At 48.6% G+C, this 23,650-nt stretch overlaps 1 protein-coding gene across 9 annotated transcripts in view; it reads right to left on the minus strand.

Moving 5' to 3' along the window:
- CACNA2D4 (calcium voltage-gated channel auxiliary subunit alpha2delta 4) overlaps positions 1–14,963 on the minus strand; it is a 131,360-nt gene extending 116,397 nt beyond the window's left edge. For 7 of the 9 annotated variants that reach the window (XR_010999517.1, XM_068191777.1, XM_068191775.1 and 4 more), the window contains exons 1-5: positions 10,750–11,090; positions 9,773–9,854; positions 4,608–4,724; positions 3,067–3,126; positions 719–881 (exon numbers count right to left, since the gene is read on the minus strand). Coding sequence is in view for 8 of the 9 variants with exons in the window: in XM_068191777.1 (XP_068047878.1) it covers positions 719–881; positions 3,067–3,126; positions 4,608–4,724; positions 9,773–9,854; positions 10,750–11,075 (748 nt within the window). In the remaining variant the exon portion in view is untranslated. Of the gene's footprint in view, positions 1–718; positions 882–3,066; positions 3,127–4,607; positions 4,725–9,772; positions 9,855–10,749; positions 11,091–14,589 lie in introns of those variants that run through there. The other 2 variants (XM_068191783.1, XM_068191778.1) reach the window with 2 other exon arrangements.
- Between the last annotated feature and the right edge of the window lie 8,687 nt (positions 14,964–23,650).

Below are 23,650 nucleotides of genomic sequence, written 5' to 3' on the forward strand. Positions count from 1 at the left end.
GCACTGCGGGACGCTGCTCCCTGGAGGAGCCGTGGGCATGGAAGCAGCCCTCCTCCTTCATCTCCTGCTCATCCTGCAGCCTCAGCCAGAGAAGCTACTTGGCTCGTGGTGAGGTGTAGGGCAAGAAATTAGCTGGCTGGGCAGTGCCTCTCTGCTGTTTGACCACCTCTCTCCATACTGTGCAGAGGGCAGCAGCCTCCTTTGCAGTTTTGCCCATAGCCAGCTCTGCTGGGCGCTCTGTTGTGAGCAAGATTTTAGGGTCTGGGGCTGCCAGAGCAGATGGAACTGATTTGAAATCATGGGAGAAATAGAACTTCTCTCTATTGTGTCTCTAAAAAACAGCAGTTGTAAGCACAGTCACCAGTGAGATTCTTGACAACTAGAGGCCGTGACAGAGCCAGCCCTTCATCCAGAGTGACAACTGCCAATAAAGTCTCATCTTAGTTTATGTCACAGTGCCTTTGGCTGGGTAGAGGAGCTGTAGGAGAATACACTGCCTGCCTGAGATGGAGGCCTGTCCACCACAAGAGATTTTTCCAAGAGCAGATTGTACCTGTCACAGTGACAGCATGGACATGACTGTCCCTTAGGACAGCACCTTTCCAGCCCTGCTTTTTTTTCCTCTGTTGTTATTTTTCTATTCCCATCCTTGTCTCCAGTATTGCTGCAGATAATTTTCACACCAGCCTACCAGCAGTGAGAAGGCAGAGGCCCTTACCTTTGTTGTAGACATTGGTGGGCAGCTGGATATCACTGTAGGTTGTGTTCACCAGCAGGTTATTGAAATGCTCATTTGGCTCCAGAATGAATTCATCCCCAAGCTCCACGTAATTGTCATTCTCATCCTTTTCGTTAATCAGGAGAGAGTTGTAGTAATCAAACTGTTGATGAAGACAATGGAAAAGAGAAAGACAAAGAGAATAGCACAGACTATTACCAGCACTGCTGGGGGCGGGGAGAAACACTCTTTAAAACAAAGAGGGGACATATGGAGAATCAGGGCTTCAAAGAGGATCAAAATGAGCCACAAACAAGCTATTACCAACTGGAAGTGTCAAGCTGCCCAAATGATGGTTTCTGGCCAGTTTGTTGTTTTCATATGTCCATATGACCAAAAGCACTGTCAATGCCAGGAGCATTGCTTAAGAGCCACTTAAGAGCACAGGGACAGGGTGACAGCCTCCTGTGGCCCCTCAGACGTATTTAGGGGATTAGCTGGAAAGGTGAAGGGTCTTATGGGGTCTGGCTCCCAGGTTGAGCACAGGACACAGCAGTGCCGACCTCACCCGGCCTGTCTCTGCAGCTGTCCCTTACTGAGCTCACTGCTGACGGACATCCAGCCAGGATTATCCCCTCACTCTGGCACCCCAAGCAGCAGGCACTCACCGAGAGCAAAGGAGCAAGCACAAGGTGCTCAAATGTCGGAGTCCAGGACATCCCTCTGGCTGCCTTGAGACCCTGGCAGGGGGCTCGGGGACCTTGGCAAGAAGTCAGAAACACCTGTGGCTTCGATTTTAGCCCGTGGAAAAAGCGACCAACTTTGTATGAGGAATTACAAGCCACAAGGGTTTGAGTAGTGTGATGGGTGAATTGACACAGGGTGAAAAAGTAGAATTTTGGGATTTTTAGAATGTGATTCAGGGGTACAAGATGGAGGAATTTGGGCATGTCCTGACCTCCTTCTCTGTCTTGGTGTGATGGTGACACTTCTATTGGAATGAGGTAGAGACACACTGTCTAACATAGATGATAGGTATTGGCATGTTATTGTAAACAGAGTACATGTACATTTTGATATAAAATGTAATCACTGCCCGAGAGGGCACACAGAATGCCATGGCTTCCTTTCTAGACGGACCTCGGCAGGTCAGAGAAAGAATGTTATAGATAAGGAAAAATAAACAACCTTGAGAAGCTGATCCTACGCATTCCGACTCCTTCTTTGGCTGCACGGGCTGGGAGAACAAGGACTTTTACCATCTTGGGGTCATCCCGACACACAGAGACACCGAGACCCTGAGACTCAAAGACACCGCAGTGTCTCCCGCACCCTTGAAGGTCACTGGGGATTTACCACCTACAGTCACTTTAGTACATCCAGGGTATTCTTTGTCCTTGGATAACCTATGTTTTTGCTGACTTTATCTGAGCCAGGGGTTATGTAAGGATTACTGCTCAAGCACTAGCAGTGCTCAGAGTGTGCAAATACAGAGTCATGTACCTCAACTCACCCATGCCCCTTTATTGTGAATGCAGCTGACCCAACTAACATGGCTAATAGGACTCTTAAAAAAAGGAAAAAAAAAAGTTAGATGAAATTAGTAACCAGCTTGATTTCAAGGAGTGTTTTCATTCTTCCCACCGTTGAGACATGTACTTGCAGGGGTAGCCTGTCCTTCTGCTAAGCTGTCTGTGCTTGTACTGTGTATAGAGGACTTTCTTCCACAGCCTCTTCATTCCAGCTTCCCTCACCAGCAATAATCCCACAGCTTGGCCACAACAAACAGTTATTAAGAGAAAGCCAATAATCCAAATTGTTTGGACAGCCCCAAACTTTCACCTTAAGGGAAGTCCTGACGAGTGGGTGTCTGTCTGGTACAGAAAAGATGATGGGAGCTGTTAAGAAAGATGGTGAGAAACTCAGTTCATTTGGATTAATGGTTTGCTGTGGGTATTTGTAACAGCATCCTCCTCAGTGTTCATTCACACTCAATTTTTAGCTCATTTTCCAGTCAAGTAACCCACAAAGTGCCAGCTAATTTGCACTAAAACATCACATAATGACAGTGTTGGCCGTGCAGTAAAACTAATGCCAATAATATCACGCAGCCCAATGTCTTCCCAAATCCTTCCCCTCCCAGAGCCAATGGGACAAATCTTTTTGGTGTTCCTAGGTTTGGGATCTGCCAGGGATGTCTTGTACTCTCAGCAGTCTCCGAGTGTCCTGCAGACAAGGCCATTCCTGACCTGCCCAGGGACCTGAGGGGGGTGGGTTCCTGGCTGTGCCCGTTCTTTGGCTGCTCTGAGGACGTGTGCCGCGTTCATCGCTGACCAGGACAAACTCACCTCCAGCGAGGAGTTGTACTCATGGTTCAGGTCGGCATCTTCTGCTGCTTCCACCAGCCTCTAAAGCAAGCACACAGAAAGGAAGGTGAGTGGGTGCTGTGGCAGAGCCCTCCAGAAGTTCTTCCAGCTGTATCAGCGATTGCCTCCTCCACCACAACCACGTCTAGGTTTATAAACTTTCCTCTTTCCCTCCTTTCCTGCTGACCTGTCATTCTGTGCTACAATTTTACAGCTTGGAAGGTAAATTCTTTGCAGCTATTTATTGCCAAGTGTATTCACACCTACTTACTCCAGAGTTCCTGCTAAACCCCAGAGCAATTTTAGATATCACAGGACATATACAAACAGAAACAGGTCAATTTAGAGAAACAACAGACAGATTTAATTCCATTTTCCATGAACCCTTCCAAAAAGCCATGGGAAAGGCATTTCAGCCCCAGCTTGGTGTCAGTATCTCATCAAAGGAAAAGGCCTTGTGGGAGTCTCAGTCTGGCATTGTTACTGAGACAAAGACCATGACTGGATTTTGTAAAGGGCTGGGCGATGCTGTGGCCATTTATAAGCTCTTGCCATTTATGGAAGGCAATAAAATCAGCCAGTTTTCTCCAGCATGATGCTTCAGGGCACTAATTCTCAATTGGTACAGACTGGGAAGGGATCCAACTAAACATGTACATGTTTTCAAAGGTTGCACAATCAGCAACAGTCTCAGCAAAACTACGTTTTGCTCCTTCACAAAGAGTAAGGCAATCCAAACACTGGATAAGTCTGGCTAAGAATTTAATGTTATTGGCCAAAGCTCTGGGACTAAATATGCCCACATTTCACTTGGAGATTCAAATGATGTGTTTCTGGATGACTTTTCCACATTAGAAGCCTTAAACAGTCAAGGCTCTGTGACTACAGAAATATGCTTTTCATAGTAGGTAAATACACAGGAATATGATAAATCCTTAGATGCAGGAAGCAAGAGGGGCCAGAACGATTACCTGCTCTGATCTCCCACACTGCAACAGCTACAGACCCCTTGCCACCTCCTCCACACTTCCCCATGTACACAGCTGGAGATCCAAGCACCTTCCTTGCAGCCTGCGCTCGGGAGGTGCAGAAATTCCCCTTGAGCCACACACACAGCTGAAACAAGCCCCTAGTCTTCAGCCACCAGTGTGCATTATGGAAGGAGGAACTGAATTTTTCACTTTTGAGAGGTTTTCTTCCGCCTCTTTTTAAACAGCTTGTCTCCTAAAAGAGTGCTCGTTCCCTCATATTTATTCCTAGACTTTGTTTTTGTCTTATTTTCTAATTTGAGCAGAGGGAGAAGCCAGCATCCCCTTGTCTGAACGCCCACATCCTCCCACCAGTGTCTGCTTAAAGCTCAGCGTGAGCAGCCAGCTGCACCAGCAGGCTCTTGCTTGGGCAGGGAAGTCCTCACACAACCCCTGCACCCACACACTCCTGTGCAGGCAGGAGGCCTGTGCCTGCTGCTCCGGGGCTGGCAGGACACAGATTCCTTCCCAAAGCTCCAAAGGCAGTGGTCATACCTCAACAGCTTCCACCTTCCTGCGGAGCATGCTCTCCATCTGCTCCGAGAACTTCTTCACCAGCTCCAAGCCATCCACCTCCTTGATTTTCAGAGTTGGCTCCACATCTTTGTACTTCTACCCAGGGGAATGAAAAAAATCCTGCTGAGCAGGAGGTTCTTAAGGAGAGGGATGAGACTGTCATTCCTAACTGGGTATTGTCTTTGTGTTGAAACAACTGCTCTGATTTTATCACCTTCCATCTTTGTATTTTCCCCCTTTTCCACCCCATAATTCAGGATGTGCAGATCAGATAACTCAAAGCACTTTGACCAAGTAGAAACAACTTATCCAACTGTGAGCTTGTGGCTGTTGAAAGAAGCAAAGCACCTGAAGCTATTAGTGCCTACAAATTGGAGAGAAGCAGAAGGTCAACTTTTAAAAAGCCAAACCATGCACTGTGATGACACCACAGCAGTATGATACACATCACACACCTTAAGGCAGAGGGAAAAGCAAGGGAATGGATTAATGTGCTGTCATTGCAGCTCCTCCTATGTCACACGTGCTCTGGGGCACTGGTGTCCTGGCAGTGCAGGGGCTGTCCTGCCCCAGAGCCACCACATCTGTGAGGGAACTTGCCAGGTCTCCAGCAAGAAGGGTCTGCTCAGTGCTTACAGGGGAGACTGCCAAGGAAAGCTGAGATAGACAGGTATGATGCCACTTATTGGGCATAATTTAGGCCAAGAGCACCACAGAGGCAATTTCCAAAACCTAGGAATTATAAGCATGGCTACTTGGTGCTACCTCCATGGGGAGAGGTGCTGTAATGAGGAGGATCTAGATCTGACAGCTTTAGAGATAACCAGTTTATTCTCACCAAGTTTCATATAACCTAGGAATTAAAAAACCCCAAGAGTACACCTAAACTGTGTAACCATAATCTGCCTCCTTAAGTCTGCTCTTTTAAGACCGGCTAAAATGGTCTTTATTTCTCCTTTCCAAAAAATCCCACAGCTAACAGAGATAGCCAGAAAGAAAGATTAATGAAACCTGTGAAAGGACACAGGACAATTAACTTATTTCAGAAAAGACAGAGCCTTATCTCCTGAGCAATGTGGAAACACAAAGGCATCCAATTGCAATTCCCTGGTCCCTCATCATCAGTTTTGTCTGCAGTGTGTACAGCCCCCCTCCATCTTCACATTGTGTTAGCATCAGAGCAGCAACCTCAACCAGGGCTGGGCTTCTTGTGCTAGGAAAAAAAATGGATTGGTGAAAAGGGCAAGGAGATGGCAGGGGCTCTAGTGACACTTCTGAATTAGAGGGAAACAGCAGGGAAAGGACTTTGCATGTCTTTAGGGAGAGCTCGTGGGGTCCCTTTTGTTCAAGAAGCTCCTTGACCATCCGGGAGGGCGGCTGGGCACAGGCAGAGGAAGAAATGCCTCGAGGATGGGGCAGGCTGAGGAGGTCAGACAGAAATAGCAGCAGCATCCAGCCCACAGCAGGCATGGCAGGGAGGCTGCTCGCTCTGTCTGGCATGATTAACAGCAAGGGTTTTACTGGATTAAAAACGCCAGGCCTCGCATCCCCTCCGCTGGGGCTGGGGAGCTGGGACAGGCAGGGGAAGCAGCAGGAGGCATTGAGCAGGAAGGCTGGGGTAACCACGCTGCCAGAAGAGAAATGTGCAGCCACAACCCCCCAACCGCGGTCCCTGGCTGGTGCCGAGACCGCAGCCACATCCAGCTGGTGTCCATCCCTTCAGCTCCACGGCACGGTTCTGCCAGGAGAGAAGTGATCTCTGCCAGGCTGGGCTTTAATCAGGCCCTGCTGGGGGGAGGAGGGTAATCTCTCCTGGGAAAGCTCACCAAAGGGAGGACACACCAGCACAGGCAAGCACGTGCTTCACAAAGTGACCTGCCACCAGTTACCTCGTACCACCGCCTCGGTTAAAAGCAACACGGCTTTTCCCCCCTCTCTGGTAATTGTTTTTAACGTGCTTTTGACATACTCACAAGTAGATGTTACTGGGGTAAAAGTAATCAAGAGAAATCAAAAGCAGTCTGCTGATGGCATGCACGTCTCAGCCCTGAGATCTAGCCAGAGATGGGAAGGAAAAAACCCCAACTCCCGAAAAAAAAAAAAAATTTTGCAAGTTCCAGTTTGCTAGGGAATACACCAGGTTTGAGCTCAAATCCTATTTGAGCTTTTTTCCTACAAATGAACCAGCTACATGCCTGTATTCCTGCCATGGAAATCTCTGCCTATTCATCCAAGATTTTCTAATGGTGGGCAACAGAGTTGTGATTTCAATACTGTCACCAGACACCTGCCTGAAAGTCAGCTCAGGTGCATGTAGTTGGCCAGGATCATCCTGTACAACCTATGCTTGGGGTTCAGGCTATCAGATCATTTTAAGTTACAGAACAGGAGTCAGGCTTGGGAGAACTGGCTGGAAGGATGTGATGCTTGAAAAGAGGCCAAAAAGTTAGTTCAGCTCTAACAGAAAACCTTTTCTTGTTCATCTAGCACTTAGCATTCCCTTAAAGCAGCAGGAGCAATTCATTAAGATTCCCCTTCTGCCATGATGGGGGTGGTGATTTAAAAGTAGAATATCCAGAATTCAGTATCCTAAGTTTTATCTGTGAACAGAGATATGTCACCAAATATATATTCTTGTTCCCACCTCCATAAAATTCAGCCTATTGAAGTACACAGTGCTGCATTACTCACTGCTAGTGGAACTAAATTAAGAGTGTGAGAGACATTCCTTTCATCTTCACCCAGGAAAACGTCTTGACTGAACTTCTCAAGTTTGTCTGTTCTTTGCCATGTTTTTTGGGCTTTCTAATAACGGCAGGGCAAAGCTGTGATGCAGGGTAAAAGCCTGCCCTTGGGGATTCAAGGGATGGCTGTTAGCTCACCAGGTCTCTGGGAATAATATAGCCTGGTAGGAAGTCAACTAATTGAGTTTGCAAAGTGATTTTAGGGTTCTTCTGGAGGAAACAAACAAAAAGTCCAAAGAAAACTAAGCAAACTCAAAACCACAAAAGTATGCCAAGTATTAAAGACAAGGTTTACATACAAAGCATTCAGTGACTGAAAAATTATGACTCTTACAGCAACAGTAAGCTGGTTACTTCAAGACCATTAGGCACAAGGGAGACATGAAATAAGATACAAACTGAGATAACAGCACCTTCTGTATTTCCTCAAAGACAAAACGCCTGTTGGCTTAGACAAGCATAGAGAAAAGAAATCACCTGGACCTCTGTACTGTGTTCCCCACCCTTCTGCTGGTCTGGGCACAACCATGCACGCAGAGAAATATTTGATGTGAAAAACAGGTAATAGCCCAAAAAAGAGAAAGGTGCCTGGGGAGCAGGTAAATCCATGTGTTTAATTTCTAGACTTTGGTGTGTTTGGCTCCCCAGGCCTAACATGCCCACAATCTGTGCCAATGAGATGATCTGCATAAAGTTATTTGGGGTCTGCCAGGGTGCATGAAAAGGATATTTAATAGTAAAAGATCTGTCTGCATCCACTTGTAGTGCTGGAGGTGCCAGGGATGCAGTGGGAGCCCTCTTGGGATGGTCCCTGCTTTGAGATGATGAATTGTGAGAAAGTGCCCAACCTATCTAAAGAAAATGAGGCTGAGAGAAGGACTGAAGTGAGTGCTGGCTGCTTCTCCTCTATTTCCCAGGGAAAAAACAGGAGATGGAAAAAGCTCAAGAAGTGGGGTTGAAAGATAAACTTGAACTGCTTAAACTGCTCAAGTTAAGTTAGGGCAGAACACAACACAACGTGAATTTAGGAGAGGATTCTTTGCTGGAGTGTTCACAGAGCAAGGCTGGATCAAGCTCATCTGTACCCCCTGCTCAAAGTGACATTTCCTTTCTGAGTCACAGACACTGTCCCCTTTGCCTCTGGGAGCTATGGCTTGGGGACCCCCGGGTGACAACAGGCAATGCAGAAACATCGTCAGAACTGCTAAAAGCTTAACTTTTGCCTGCATCCACATCCTCCTGCAGCTGCCTCACGGTTAGTGCAAGAAGCACCTTTATCAGGGCTGACAGCTTTCTATTGCAGGGTGACTCTTTCCTCCCAAGAAGAGCTGGTGGTCAGCACAGACCTTGGTGATGGATGCTGAAAGCCTGTCCTGGTCCAGCCTAGCAAAGTTAGCGCTGCAGGATATGATCCCTTACTCCAGGCAAAAAGCAGCACTCTGGGGACAGGGAAATGGGGCTTAGCAGCAAGGCAAGGAATGAGATACCCAAATCCTGTGTTTTGCCTGGGATGTGAGTATAATTGCAAATATGAGGACAGAAGTTAGAAACCTAGAAGGTGTAAGGGGAAACTCCTGGTTTGTGTCGGAGAATCAGAGAAAGAGCAAAGAAAAAAGAACTGGACGGCCACAAAGTGGAGCGTGCATTCCTTTGGATGCAGCCAGCAGCCACCAGTCCCCCACAGCAGCACTTGGGAGGTGCAGAGCAGAGATCCCCAGGTCTGAAAGAGGAGCAGCCATTCACCACTGACTTAAGGAAGCTTCTCCACAGCTGCAAAAGGGACCATTTGTTTGAAGCCCTGGAGCTACACCCTTGAATGCTGGTAGAGAGTTTACTGCAATAGTGCCTGTTTGGTGAACAGGCCAAGCAAAGCTCTGCCCCCCTGGCTTCCAGGGCACCTGCCTGAAGCAGTCTTAAAGGGCAAAATGCAAAGGATTGATAAACAACTGCCTGAATAAAAAAAAAAAAAAAACAAACAATTAGTGTCAGCTGGAGAGATCCAGGAGGGGATGATGGGGTGACAATGAGCAGGTGAGTGATGAGTAGCAGAGAGACTTAGGAAAGGGGGAATGAAGGGTCAGCAGGGGAGAGCAGGAAGTGATTATCAGAGGGGAAACATGAGGAGTGCTGTTAAAAAGTATTTTTAACAAAAAGTGGCACAATTAAGGTGGTGCTCAGCAATGGCTGGTGGAAGCAGGGAAGGCACTGAATGGATCTCCCTCTGCAGTTCATGGAGAATGGCCACAGGGCATCACTCTAGGCTTAGGGATGTGGAGCTCCGTGGTTTTAAAAGACAGCTGCACACCAGTGTCTTATTCTTTCCTCCACCCTGGGGGGAGCCTTGGAAGGCACACGGGGAGGTGACATGCAGCAAAGGGAGCCCTCACAGATTTTGCCTACCTTCTGCAACAGGAGAGAGCCTGAATACTTAGTCACAATGGAGTACAGCTCCCCACCAAAGGCATCTGCCCAGGACTTCACCCTAAAAAAAAGGGCCGAAAGAAGAAAAACCAGTGTTAATAATTCCAAGTCTGCAGAGCTGGTTACTTCTTCAGACAGGTAAAACTCCATCGTCCTGAGTACAAACCCCGGTATTTCTCTAAGCCACTCTTCCACAGTGGCAATGTTTTGTCCCCAGACTCCAGCCAGACAAGCAGCAAGGCAGGAGACAGTGCTGCTCTTGGACATTCTACCCAGGAGACTGGTGAGCAGGGAGAAACACTGAGTTCTGCTGCTCTCAGTCACTGTGCTTGGCGTGGAATTTGTCCCACCTAACTTTAGATGTAGAAATTTGTTCTTAGATAGCATCTGAGCTCCTTCTGTTGCTAGCAAAGGGAAATAAATTGCTTTCTGCAGACACCTATTTGTCTCTCCTGACAGGCCCTGGGGTGAAGGGCTAGACACCCAGTGCCAAATCTGCTGAAGAGAAATAAGTGTCAGGACTTAGAGAAGGTGTCATGATTCACCCCTTGGATTCAGCTCCTCCAGCAGAGCAGGCCAGAGACTGATGAGCCAGACAAATTCTCTGCTCTCACTGGTGGTGCTGCTGCTTGATAACGCCACAGCTGATCATGCACATTGTCATTGTAAAGCACCCCCACCTGTGCCATCCTGGAAATAGTGGATGGCAGCGATCCCACGTGGAGAACATCTGGATGTTGGGGAGCAGCCTGAACACTGAGCCATCCAAATCTAAAAAGGTGGCTCCCAAAATTGACAGAGCACTTAGTCAGCACTTACATGAGCCATGTTAGGCAGCTTCACCTCCATGCAGCTTCCTCAACAAGGATTCAGTTAAGAGAGATTTATTTAATGCAGTGAGTGGCCTTCTCCACTGACCAGGATACACCGCTTATTTATGATGTGCAGAGTCTTACCTACAGCTTCCAGGGGAGCTCTTCGAGTCCCAGGCAGGCTTTAACCTCAGGGCCCGATTTCCCAGTGCATTGCACCACAAATAACACAGCCACAGAGATGAGCTCAGGAGAGAAGCCAGCACAGCAATGGTGGAATAATCACAAGAGCCCACTTCAACCGAGGAAAGCCTGCTTAGACTCCCCTCTTGCACACAGGCTTTTATAAACACATAGGGGATGATTTGGAGCAGACACAAAGCTTCAGCTCTGTAACTCTCCACTGCTATAAAAAAAGCATAAGAGAGTGGGTGCCTTTTTAAATCAATCCTTAATTGGCAATGAGGCATTCATATTTAACCACTCAGTGTGAACTAGCACCAGCTGAAATCAATTTTTTTTTTTTTTTTTTTTTTGCATTGTGCTCTGCATCTTATTTTGAGAGCCAGAGCTTTTATCTCATCATTTCATCCTTAGAGAAAAAAGAATACAGATATTTTCTAGAGACCAGGATTTATTGGGCTATATCAGAGTTATTCTAGCAAGCTTGGAATAAAAGAGGAAACGAGAAACAGGGATCCCATGGGATGCTTTCCTGTTTGTTGTAGTAGTGACTAATCATTCCCCTAGATATGAGGATCTCTGGATCAACGTTTAAATTGATGCCCATCTGCTGCTACTGGCTTTATAAGTTTTATGTAGGAGATGTTTTGTGCTGAATTTAACTAATATTCTCCAGTCTCCTCACCTTTTACCGTAGAAAAAGAGAACCTAAACATGAAGGGATAGTAATTTTAGCAGGGATGTTTATTTTTACCCCATTTCCTTCCCCCCACCTCTGTTTTGTGTCGTATGTGTAGTGTGCCCCTCCCTACTCCTTCCAGCCCTCAACATTCTTCAACCCAGCAGGGTGGAAGAGTCTGTGGTGTTAATTTCTGATTAGTGGGTGCAGTTGAGCCACTTCTTGAAAGTTCTTGAAACTCTATCAGCAGAACTTGAACAAAAAAGGGGTTCGTATAGTTTTGGGATGTCCAGTCTGGCTCAGGGACTGGTATTTCTTCTGGTCTCAAAGCAGAGGAAGAACAAGGTACAAAGACAGGGGGACCAAAGAGAGGGCCAGAGACTGGCAGCTCTGGAGGACTGGTTGGAAAGTTAAGGGGCACAGAGGAATGAGAGGGCTCAGAGGTCTCAAACCCTTGTGTTACAGGGCTAAAGTTTGTGTCATTAAAAATATCTGGTGGCGTTTCATGGAAGCTGCAAAGCAGGAAAGTGAAGAGGTGGAAATACACTGGCATTTACACGTTTAAAAGACAGTTATTTTCCAGGGAAATGAGCAACCTTAGAATACTGGTAATTTAAAGGCAACCTGCTGAACTTAAATAGGTTCCCTTAATTTTTTTTTCATAAACAAGTGAGAGAAAAGGTCAGTGTGAAATTCATCAGGTTGCAGAGAAATTTCTTTTAAGGTCTCTGGCTCTGTCCAGCTCCAGAGCAGGTGTATAAAGGCAACAGGAGCAGCCTAAGGAGGCCACACCAGGCTGATCTTTGCCTCTCCCACCAGCATTTCCCAGTGCTTCTATTAGCCCAAGAAGAAGCAGCCCCAGCTCCTCACCACTACTCCTGCCCACGCTGTGGCTGGTGGGCGAGCAGAGCTGTGTCCAGTGGGGAAGAAGAGGTGCTTTGTGTGCTGAACTTGCACCCCAGAAGCATCACTAGGAACTGACTGAGCAGATTTTTGCACTGCTGGAGTTAGAGATGAGTGAGCTCTGGAATGAGCTGGCGGTGATCCAAGCACGATGCAGCAAAGCCAGACACAGCTTGGGAAGCAGCACAGCCTGACCGAGCCTTGTGTCACCTCACCCTGATCGAACCCAGCTGCTGCTTGAAGGACTCTGCTTTTGTGTCCCCAAAATGTCCCCATGTAACCCATGAAACAGAGCCATTTTCTGCTGACTTACTCCCTCTGGGCCTCTGGTCAATGTATTTCTTTACTGAAATTTCATTTCAAAAGGGTGACTTTTGTGTTTTGGTTAAATTCATGAGTGGATTTGAAACACCAGGGATTAATTCAGCCATTGCTCTGGTTTTAGTACCAGAGAAGAGCTCTTTTTCTATTGTTTATTCTTCATTCTTGCACAGGAATAAGTTCCAAATTGTGCAAAATGACGTAAATCTCTTTTTTTTTCAGTAGTAAAGGGCTATCACATTATAAAAAAACACATCAGAAAAGGTTTTGGTCAGAGATTGTCTGCCTCTAATCCCTGCTTTTGTATTCAGTGGCAAGAACAGCAGAAAGGACAGGCTGGCTTCTAAATGCCATAGGCTTCAATGCCAAAAGGTATTCCTCTGTGATATTTATCCTGGACATGGAAAGTTGATTTGCGTGGTTTGAGGCTGACAGAAGTTGGATTTTATCTTGTGTAACCTCTGTGTCCTTTCTGTGAAACCCAGATCAGAAGCACTTTTGCTGGGGAAGGGGCTTGATAGTGCAAGAACAGAATTGGTAGCAAAGTTTCCTGAGACCCTCCTGGGTAATGGCAGTGCAGCTCCTGGTCAGATGGGCTGTACTGGTGGCACATCTGCAAGGGACTTATTGGCAATTTTGGAATAAAAAAACATTTCCCCAAATGCAGGCAAGGGTTTAAGCTGACTTGAGTTGATTTTTCAGATGTCTCCTTCTCAAATTGGCAGGCAGTGTTGTATCCTCTCCAGACCAAGCTGCTGTCCTGCACCCACAACCCTATCCCAGCACCCCAGAAGCTGCCCCACAACAGCTTTTACCAATGGCAGTGCTGACATTTCTAATCCTTAAAGGATTTAACTTGTTCAAATCAGCTTACCAAGGTGAAGTTTTTATAAACTGGGGTTGCTGAGAGCTGTTGGGCTCCTGGGGGGCTGCGTTGCTGGCGGGGAGCTTTCCGGCAGGGACGGCACCGGAGGGGCCGCTCGTCACACCGACACACGCAGGCCTATCCCTCACCCCAAAAGATGCATCAAGAGTCCCTGCATGTGCACTGCATGCACAAACCGCGGCTGGGTGTGCTTTGCATTGCAGCTCAGCTTCTCATTCCTTCGCTCCGGAGCTCTGGGAAGGGCCATTACGCCTTTTGTAGAGAGGTGGAGCCAGCACAAGCAAGAAGTGCTGAGGCCTCTTTCCTCGGGTCAGCCTCCTGTCACTAACATCCTCTGAGAGCCCCACACGTGAACAAACTCGGCTGTGTGTATGACCCAGACCCTTTTCAGCCAGCAGTGATCCAGACCAAAGCGAGGGACCAAAGCTTCAGAGCTGCAAACCTTGCTCTGCACAAAGAGGTGTATCATTGCTCAAACGCCCCGTGTGCTCCTTCCACAGCCAGAACCTGGCCAGTGCTGGGCATCCCTTGGGTGCTCCTGGCATCCCAAAACCCAGCAGCGCCTCCTGAAACCACCCTGCTCAGCTGGGAGCTGCCAAACTGGGGCCACTCATGTCTGCCTCCACGGTGGGATCTCTGCGAGTTGCAGCAGCAGCAGCAGCAGCGGGGTTTTGCAAACGTGTCTTTAAACTGCCTTCTACTGCCCAGTGCATTAGGCAGAGCATTAATAGATGTACTTAACCAAGGGAGATGAGTACCATTTCTATGCCTGACAAGTGGGGAAAAAGAGAGTGGAGAGCACCCTAGTCTAGACCTGGGCACAGCATTGGTGGCTCCCACGTCTGTGTCCTCTGCCAGGAGCCAAGGAAGGGAAGTGCCACCCCCTGGAGCCATGTGCCCCTCCGGAGGAGCCTGCCCCCGCCGTGCCTGCCACTGCCGGAGAGACATCCCCCCGCCTGTCCGTGCCCTCGGCATCGCCCGCTGCTCGCCAGCAGCACAGAGAAACACTCACGTCTCCAGCGGGATCTTCGTCTGGGCCCTGGCACAGGGCGGGAGGCAGAGCAGACAGAGCATCATCCAGGGGACGGCGCAGGGCCCCATCCTCCAGGCACCAGCCATCAGCAGGGGCTCCGGCCGGCGGCATGCGGGGGCTCCCCGCCGTTCCTGCTGCCCCGGGGCAGCTCCCCCGCCATGCTGCCGGGCCGGGAGCCCTGTCGGTGCGGGGCCGAGCCCCGGGGGCACCGCGGCCGCCTCTGCCCCGGGAGCGCCGCTGCGGCTGCCGGCCGCCGTCGGGGGTGTCCGGCCCAGGGCACCGAACCGTGCGGCAGCTGCGGCCGGGAGCGCAGCCAGGGGAGCGGAGCGGCTCCGTGTCCCGGCCAGGGGAGCGCAGCCAGGGGTGCGGAGCGGCTCCGTGTCCCGGCCAGGGGAGCGCAGCCAGGGGTGCGGAGCGGCTCCGTGTCCCGGCCAGGGGAGCGCAGCCAGGGGTGCGGAGCGGCTCCGTGTCCCGGCCAGGGGAGCGCAGCCAGGGGTGCGGAGCGGCTCCGTGTCCCGGCCAGGGGAGCGCAGCCAGGGGTGCGGAGCGGCTCCGTGTCCCGGCCAGGGGAGCGCAGCCAGGGGTGCGGAGCGGCTCCGTGTCCCGGCCAGGGGAGCGCAGCCAGGGGTGCGGAGCGGCTCCGTGTCCCGGAGCGGCCGCGCCTGGAGGGAGCTCCGCGCTGGGAGCTGCAGCGTGCGTAATCCCCTGCCAGCCCTTAATCCCCTCGCCAAGCAGCAGCAGCCGCAGATTTAGGGAAGTGGAGTGGGATAAAATCACCCGGGATTACTCTGATTTCTGAAGACGGGTCTTGGCTTCTCCAGCCGGAGGTCAGGCCGTGCCTGCTTTAAAGGGGTCGCATCCACATCCCCCAAACCCTTCCCTGACCTTTGATCTCTGCCTAGCAGGGCCTCCCCGACCTGCAGGATGCTGGCGGGTCCCTCCGAAGGTTGTCCCAGCGTTCTCTCCTGGCCAGAGGGGATCGGGGGCCGGCACCAGCAGCGTGGGGGCAGTGGGGGAGCCCTGACGTGCCAGAGGGTCCGTGCTGGCCCCTGCCCCGTGCTGAGCTTTGCACAGGGACGATGAGGCCGGGCAGAGCCTTGGCGGCATCCAGGATAGCTCCAAGGCAATCTCCTTCCAAGCCATGGCTGTGGTTCTCTGGCCAGGGCAGAGGAGGGAAAATGAGAAGGAAAGCAAAAGAGACATGAAAGAAAGGGCTCTGCCAGTTCCAACTGATTGCCTCCTAATGTGAATGATTATTTATTAATAGCCAGACCTTTCAGTTTGGCCAACATACACTTGAGATTGCCATCCCCTGGTCTGTGTCTGGAGAGCAATGAATCAAAGGAGCCCAATTGCTGAGCTTGATGAATAGCAGGAAGCAGCAAACTGCACACTTGGATGAGGGACACACTGTGGAAGCTCATTATCATCATGAGAAATATGAATTATAAATAACTACAGATATGGCAGCAGAAAGAGCATAAATTACTGCTTCAACCTGTTGAACAGCTTGACTCTATGGCTATCAATTAAGCCATTTATTACAGCACCTTCCAATCATCTTCTGCACATTTACAAATGGCTTGTTTAATGCAAAATGCAGATGTTAATGTAACATGCAATGTAAAATGTGAAGCCACACTAGATCGTTGGGCTTCTCTAAGGACATGGAGGGAGAAGCTGGCTGTCAAAGCACTGAAATAAAATTAAGGCCTGTAGTATAGATGGCAACTCTAAGGAAAATTAACTGTATCCCCCAAAACCAGCACAGATGCAGTTTAAATGGGATAATGGAAGTGACAGAGGAAATACTGAAAAGGGAATAAAACCAGGAAACATTGAATAGAGGTTAAATTGTATGATGAAGAGGCTAAAAGCCTGTGGTAAGGAATTAAGTAATTCCAGGAATAACTCACCTCAGGACAGGGTGCTTTTGTCATTTATTACAATATTTACTCCAGACTGAATGTCTTATTGAGAATTACAATCTTCTTCAAGCAGAAGCTGTGGGCCTGGAGGACATAAATTTCTCTTATGTTTTTAAGTCTGTGCAAAGGGTTACACAGGAAAGTGGAAATGGTTCTTTCTGACCTTAAAATCTACAAAAGAATCAATTTCTACACAACAAACACTCAAGAGACAGTGCCTTTAGCACATCACATGGCTGCACAGCAGCTGCCTGAGCCAGCTTTGGAAGGCAACAGGCAGAGAAGATCTGGGGCCATGTAATTCACCTCTCTCCAGTGGCCAAAGTGTGCTGCCTCCTCCTGCCCCTGCAGCTGGAAAATAGGAGAAAATTGCTCTTAGAGGAGCTGGGAAGACTGACAATGAAGGCTTCATTTGTCTGTGCTTACCAGGATTAAAACTGAGGGGTGGCATCCAGGGTGACAGGCTTCCATGTCTGGATACTTGAGGGAAGAGAGGATAAAAATTCCCACTCCAGAAAAGAAGAAAAAAAAAATCTGCAATGAGATCTGAAGGCAGGACCATCAACATTTTAGATAACATTTTCTCTCCACTTTGCAAGGAGCCATATAAATTGTTATTGTGAGCGATTTTTGCAGGATCTCTTCAGTAACCCTATGTGCTGTTTGCAGCTGGGACCCCGGTTAATCCAGGTGGGCTCTGGCAAGAGCCCTTGTCTGGGTGTGTTTGGTAACCCCTGAAACATTGGTAGAGAAGGCAATGAGACAGCAGCACGCTGAACTGGGAGATCCAAATCCCTTTATTTGGATTTATCTAATTTACTGGATATATCTCACTTAACCCCTTAATGATCTAGAATTGCAAGGAAGTAAGATTGGAAGATTAAATGAAAATAGCACTGAAAACTGAAGACCCCAGGTGCCTGGAGGGGCCTTAATGGGATTAGTGTGCATCCAGTTGCTTCTGCAGAGCTCAGCCTCCACCGTGTGTGAGCACAGTTGGAGCAAGTGAAGGAGATTAACAGCAGGGGCTGACAGGGGAAAAAGAAAATGAAATCTGTGAGAAAGAATGAAAGCAAATGCATAACAAGGAGTGAGAACTTGAGGCTGCAAGAGATACGAGGTGAGCAAGTGCAGCATTTTAGAGCTACATTTGCAAAACCATGAGGCAATAAAAAAAAAAAACATCACCAGTGTGATTTTGTGCTGTAAACACAGGCAGGGGAGAGATTTATCTGCTCTATTTATTTCTGGTTTGACTAAAACCAGAGTTTGGATTATCATGTTATGAGAAGAGACTGGCAAATGTTACGACCAGGAAAAGAACAAATCACACCAAAAGACTGGTTAAGAAGTGTAGTCTCACAGTGGGATATGGATGAGGAGAATGTATGTAAAACAAGCCATGATGGGAATAAACAATGTGGCCTTGTTCCCAGCAGATGCATTTACATGAGGTTGTAACCTTGTGCCTCTCATTATCTCTTGATGGGGCAACGTAGATGAGCATCTGGGCACAAAATCTCCTTTCTACCCTGGTCAAATACTCTGCTTATGACCCTGTGTTGGAGCTGGTGTCCCGTTGAGGAGACAGGAGGATGGTGTCTCTGCCTTGTGTGAGCAGGGGTGACCATTCCCCAGGGTGGTGTGGACAGCAGGCAGGCAGTGTTTTGCCAATACTACAGACCCCAGTCTCTCTGTCCCAGCAGCTGCCAGGGGAGAGGATCCTTGCCAGAGGCAGTGATGGAAAAGTCCTTTTAGTCATGGTTTTACTGACTGGTCATGCAGATCTTTTGGCATCGAGTTTCAGTGCTGTGGAGAGTTAGCAACCTCTGCAAGCTGAGTTTGCAGAGGCGTGGATTGGATGGGAATGGGAAGCAGCTGCCCCTGCACGAGTGGTGGTGCTGTAGCTGGACCAGGGGAGGTGTCCCCAGCTGAGTGCTGCCCTTCCAGCCCATTTGGTCCCATCAGGACCTGTGCAATCCCAGCTGAGCTCTGGGAAGCAGGATGAGTTGGAGCACACGTGTCCTCCCAGAGCCCACATCACACCCGGGGGCTCTGTACATCTCTGCCTGAAGACACATTCATCTGCAAGGCACATGCTCTCCCTGCAGTTTATAGAGCAGCCACATAGGTGTCATATTAATTAATGCCTTCAGCTGGTTACTTTGCCTTTTTTCCTTGTTAGTTTTTGTTTTTTTCCCCCCACAGTTCTGCTCTAAATTTAGACTTGTTTAAATACTCCAAGATTAAATGAGCATTTTTTTAGAAATTTGTTTTTGCTAGCAGCATTTTAAGCCCTCATCAGACACAGTGTTGTGAGCAGTAGGAAATTCAGGGCGCAGAGGGAGACACCGAGGGAGAGCAGAATGCACAGGAAACAAAGAGCACTGGAGCATCTTCCTCTGAAGTCATGGCAAGAAAAATAAGAATGAATTAAAGAAAAAAGAAAAGGAAAAGTAAGTGAAAGCAGATGCTCTGTTTGGGGAGAACTGTGAGCAGTTCTCCCTCACAAGAATGCAGCTTTCCTGTGTGCTGCCACAAAAGCAGCCAGAGGGAAAGTGAATTTTATCCTTCTTTCTCCACTATCAAAGGGTTAAACTTAATCTTTTACATTTCAAGTCCACCTGAAGGAACTTGATTAAGAGAAAGGGAAATCCCATTTTAAAAGAGATTAAAGCCTTTTGTGATAAACTGGCTGCACTGAGAACAGCTTTCTTGGGGAAGGAGGCGTTGCTTTGTGGGGAGCCCCAGGAATTTTGGTGCATCAAGTGACTGAAGAAATGATGGCAGTCATCCTGCCAGTGTGTGCTGCAAAGACACCTGACTCGGTGCACATCTAGCAACATCATCTGTGCTGCCAAATCCTTTGTGTTAAAGGCATGATGCAATGACCCTGTTCGGGGAGCTCGCTGCAGATCCCTCCTCCTCTCTGCTCGCTGTGTTAGTGAGGATTCAGGATTTTGCAAGGTTATCAGGACAGAGGTATTCGGGCCAAATTAGAGTTGTTCCAGCCTGGCAGGGCTACAAAAAAGGAGGGTCCCTCCTTCTTCTGTTCCACTGTCAGGGTCAGCGAGTGGGGCAGGCACAGAGATGAGTTCATAGCGATCACAGTTGCCTTTATGATCCGATGTTACTGGTTCACCTACTTGCTGAAATCCTGATAAGGATTTATTAGGTCATGGCTGTAGGGTGTTTTGGAAATACAGTAATTCTCGGAGCTCTTGCAGGGGGAGACAGCAGAGCCTTCGGTGCCAAGGACCCTCTTCTGGCTTGGCAAGTGATCTACAGGGATGAAGCAGCAAAGCCCCCCGCTTCCCTGCCCTCCCCTGGTGCATTTGGATCACACTGCCAGTTGACCAGGGAAGTTTTCTCTGTTCCCTGGCAGTCGGGGTGGCTCAGGGAGGCCGTGGAGCTGGGCTGCAGCACTCTGCAGGCCTCTCTGTAGTGATCCAAGCATCAAACATCTGCCTGTCAGGGAAGATGGCATCGGCACAGCTGAGCTGCCTCTCCCCAGCACAGCGCTGAGGGCCACGGGCTCTCCATCTGTGGGCTGGCACAGAACTTGTGCCTCTTCCTTGGGGAAGCTGCTGCACGCTGCCACGGCATAAATAAATGGAAATGTCTGGGCAGAAAGATTTTTTTTTTTTCATCTTTCAGAGGTTGAAAATCTTTGAATCTTCCCTGCTATTTTTGTTTCATTGTCGATACTGAGTGTTCAGGCAAGACCTGTTGTAGAAGTGTGTATCAGAATTTCCGGAATATTCAAAACTTAAAAAAATCTTAAAAGTCTTATTCTTTCTTTTCCCTTCCTTTGATTCACAGAAGGCATCAGCTTTGCCAAAATTCTAGGTCACAAATTGTAACATTTCATGCTTTTCTCCTTTGAAAATGAGACCACTTTTTTTTTTCCTCACAAAAATCAGAGGCGATCAGTTTCAGTGTGATTAAAGATAAAAGCTGGGCTTTGGATACATTTTACCACACACTGATGTAGGTGTAGATAAAAACAGTCCGTTCTTTCATGAATATTAATGAAAACATGTTTTGTGATTTTAGGCAACCATCAATTGTTATTAAAAATACCCTGACAGTTCTGAAGAAGAGAAAGAGGTGGGGGAAGGCTCTGCAAAAGGCTTTCCACATCCAGTTAACACCGTTTTGTGTTTTACTGTGAAATGACCCTGTACTCAGTGTGGAAGGTGCTTCCCTGACCTCCAGCTGCTCAGCGGCCTGGCAGGGAATGGTGTTCACCCATCCAAGCATGGCAGCGCCAGCACTGCTCCTTTTAAACTCTTTTAACCTCTGGTTACAATTCAAGTCACTTCCCGTCACCCTAAATTGCCTCTGACTCCGTAATTAGCTCAGTCACCTGCCAGCTTCCATAACACACACTCAATTCTTCCTGCCTTCGACATCTGACAGCATCTCGCTCTGCGAGCAGCTTTCCAACAGATTTCCCCTCCACCCCAGGGCCTTTTGTGCCGTGAGCCTGCCCTGAAAGGATGAAGCTACAAATCACGTTGTGCCCAGAAGGATCATTAAATGCCTTCTTTGATTTCCTCCAAGGAGCACAAACAGGCTGAGGAAGCGAACCAGCGCGTTTCTTGCCAGCATTTCTTGGGTTTTTTTTTTGTTTAAGTGTTTGAGCCCTCCTCGGTGTGGGGTGATGATGCTGTCCCTCCCTGGGGTGGGTGAGGTCTCTCCAGCTCTCAGCCATCTCCTCCCGACGTGGGTGCTGGCTAAGGAGACTGCCACCCCCCAGGACAGAGTGGTTCCCAAGGATTCAGCCTGGCCTGGGGACATAAGTTGTGAGAGAAAATAACCTCTCTCTTACTGCTGGAACGTGTAGCAGTGCACAAAGCCTGAAAAAATCAGTTTCCAGCAGCCTGGCTCCTTCTGCTTCCCCCCGCTGTTGTCAGCATCTGGGCAGCACATGGGACAGGCAGGAGAGAGACAGGGAGAGCTCAGCAAACCGCTGTGTCAGGGACAGAGCAGCCTGCAGCACGCTGGAGATAAAACCAGGAACTGCGTCCACTGTCCGCCACAAAAAATGGAACGTAGGATTGCAAGAGGTATCGAGAAATAATATTTTATATATATATAAAAAATTCAAATATAAAATTTAAATCGAGCAAATATATCTAAATTTTATGTTGCAAGAAAGGAAATTTCTGTTCCAACTTGTGATGTCTGTCTCAAATCATCTTTCATTTGCCAAAGCTGCATTCCAACTCCTGCCTTCTCATTAGTGTAGCCTTGAGGCTGAAGTTTACATCTTTCTGAGCCAGAGGCTCCTGAAGTTTCAGACAGAAGCCAAACAGTTGAGCCCTGAGGGATTCCTTCACAGGAAATCTGATGTGCATAAAGTAGGCAGAGCTGCGCTGAAATCTCATTAGAGATGGTTGCTTGCTGCAGCTCTGACCTTGGCTTAATTCCTTCAAGTGATGCTGGAGTTAATTGGCGTTCTCAGTTTGGAGTGATTCCCTTTTACAAGGGCACTTTAAGCCTAGATCTACTCCGCTGGCCAGGCCTATAACTCCCCTAGACAGAAAAAGCATTACCTGGCTGTACTTCTGCTCAAATGCACGGCGTCACGCTCGGACAGCCACACTCCACTCCCACGCAGAGCCCAGGGCTGGAGGGAAACCGCGAGCAAACACAGCAGCTGGGTTTTCCAGCAGATGCTGTCACGCAGCCTGAAGGCTCCTCATGCTCTGCCACCAGGCACAGGGACTGCCACCCCTCCCGGGACCCTCCACCTGCTCTCCTGCTCCAGCAAATGCTCAGCCTGCACCTCCCCCTTGCCAGCTCTGGCTCATCTGGGAGGTGAATTCCTGGGACTGACTGTGGCCCTCTTTGGTTGTCAGGGAAGCACACAGGGCCAGAGACACAGCCCTCCTCATCCTCCTCATCTTCCTCATCCCACCTGGAGATGGGAACTAACTGTGCCCAGGATTCCATAGGTCCTTTCCTGGGCCACCTTCAAACTGTGCCGTGCTATTGTCACCATCCTCAGTTACTGGTCAGCTTTGGCCCATCCTTGAGTGCCACAATTTTCTATTTGCCTTCCAGAGGTTTTTCTAGAGCTCTGCTGGTATTTTTTCCTAATAGCTGTTTTCACATCCGCCACCAGCTATTTTTTTCTCATCTACCCAGGCAGAAACAGCAACTGGAAAGGTTATTCACTTCCGAAGCCTTCGCTCCAAGGATGGGCTGCAGCAGCAAAGGGCAGGCTGGTGTTCTTTCTCATCTCACAAACCTCTGTTGAGGGTGATCAGGAAAGAAAGGAGCTCACTGCTTTCACAGTCCTCCAAAAATGCTGGGGGAATTCCAGCAGACTTCCAAATTCCAGAGCATTTTGGTCATACTCAGGATAAAAGATTAAAAAGGGATAGCCTTACACAGCTAGTATGGAATAAGATGGAAGCAGAGAAGGTTGATGTGACTAGAACTCCTTAGGATTGATTGCTTAGGAGGGCTGAGAAATCCAACAGGTTAAAATAGCCATGGAGCCCTTTGTCTGCTTTTTGTCAGGGAAGACACTGATTAGCTGAATTCAGTACGCTGCTGAACGTGTTAACCAAGGAGAAAATTGATATCAGCTCCAGAAAATAGCCAGTTGTGCCATGGCAGCTCAGGGCCATGAAGGTGTAGAAACAAATGCAGAGAGCACAGAGCGAGCTGAGTCTCTGGACAGGGTTTTTGTGGAGATCAGGTGAGCAGATCCTGTGCCCTGTAGTCAGGAGGATGTTTTGTCACCCACAGTGGGTTGTTTTCAGCATTGCTGAGCAGCTCTGTTCCCTAGCACATGAAGACTGGGGTGGCCAAGGGCAGAAAGAGACCTCAATAGCTCAATAGCCCACCCTATTCTGGCAAAGTCATGCTAGTGGGGAAGGAGCTACAACAGGAGGTTTTGCCTTCTCCTCTCCCAGTGAAAATGGACTTTTTGTAATTCCAGTCTTTTCTGAAATGACAGTAGCAATTGCTCACCTCTGGACAGACCATCAAAACCCCTTTAAGACTCCCATTAAGCTGCTGCAGTCATCAGGCAAGAGAAAAACATTTCTAAGGAAGAAGCACAACAACAGCTTTGACAGCAGCACGTCGCAAAT

Source organism: Anomalospiza imberbis, chromosome 5, assembly GCF_031753505.1.
Source record: "Anomalospiza imberbis isolate Cuckoo-Finch-1a 21T00152 chromosome 5, ASM3175350v1, whole genome shotgun sequence".
Lineage (NCBI taxonomy): Eukaryota > Metazoa > Chordata > Aves > Passeriformes > Viduidae > Anomalospiza > Anomalospiza imberbis.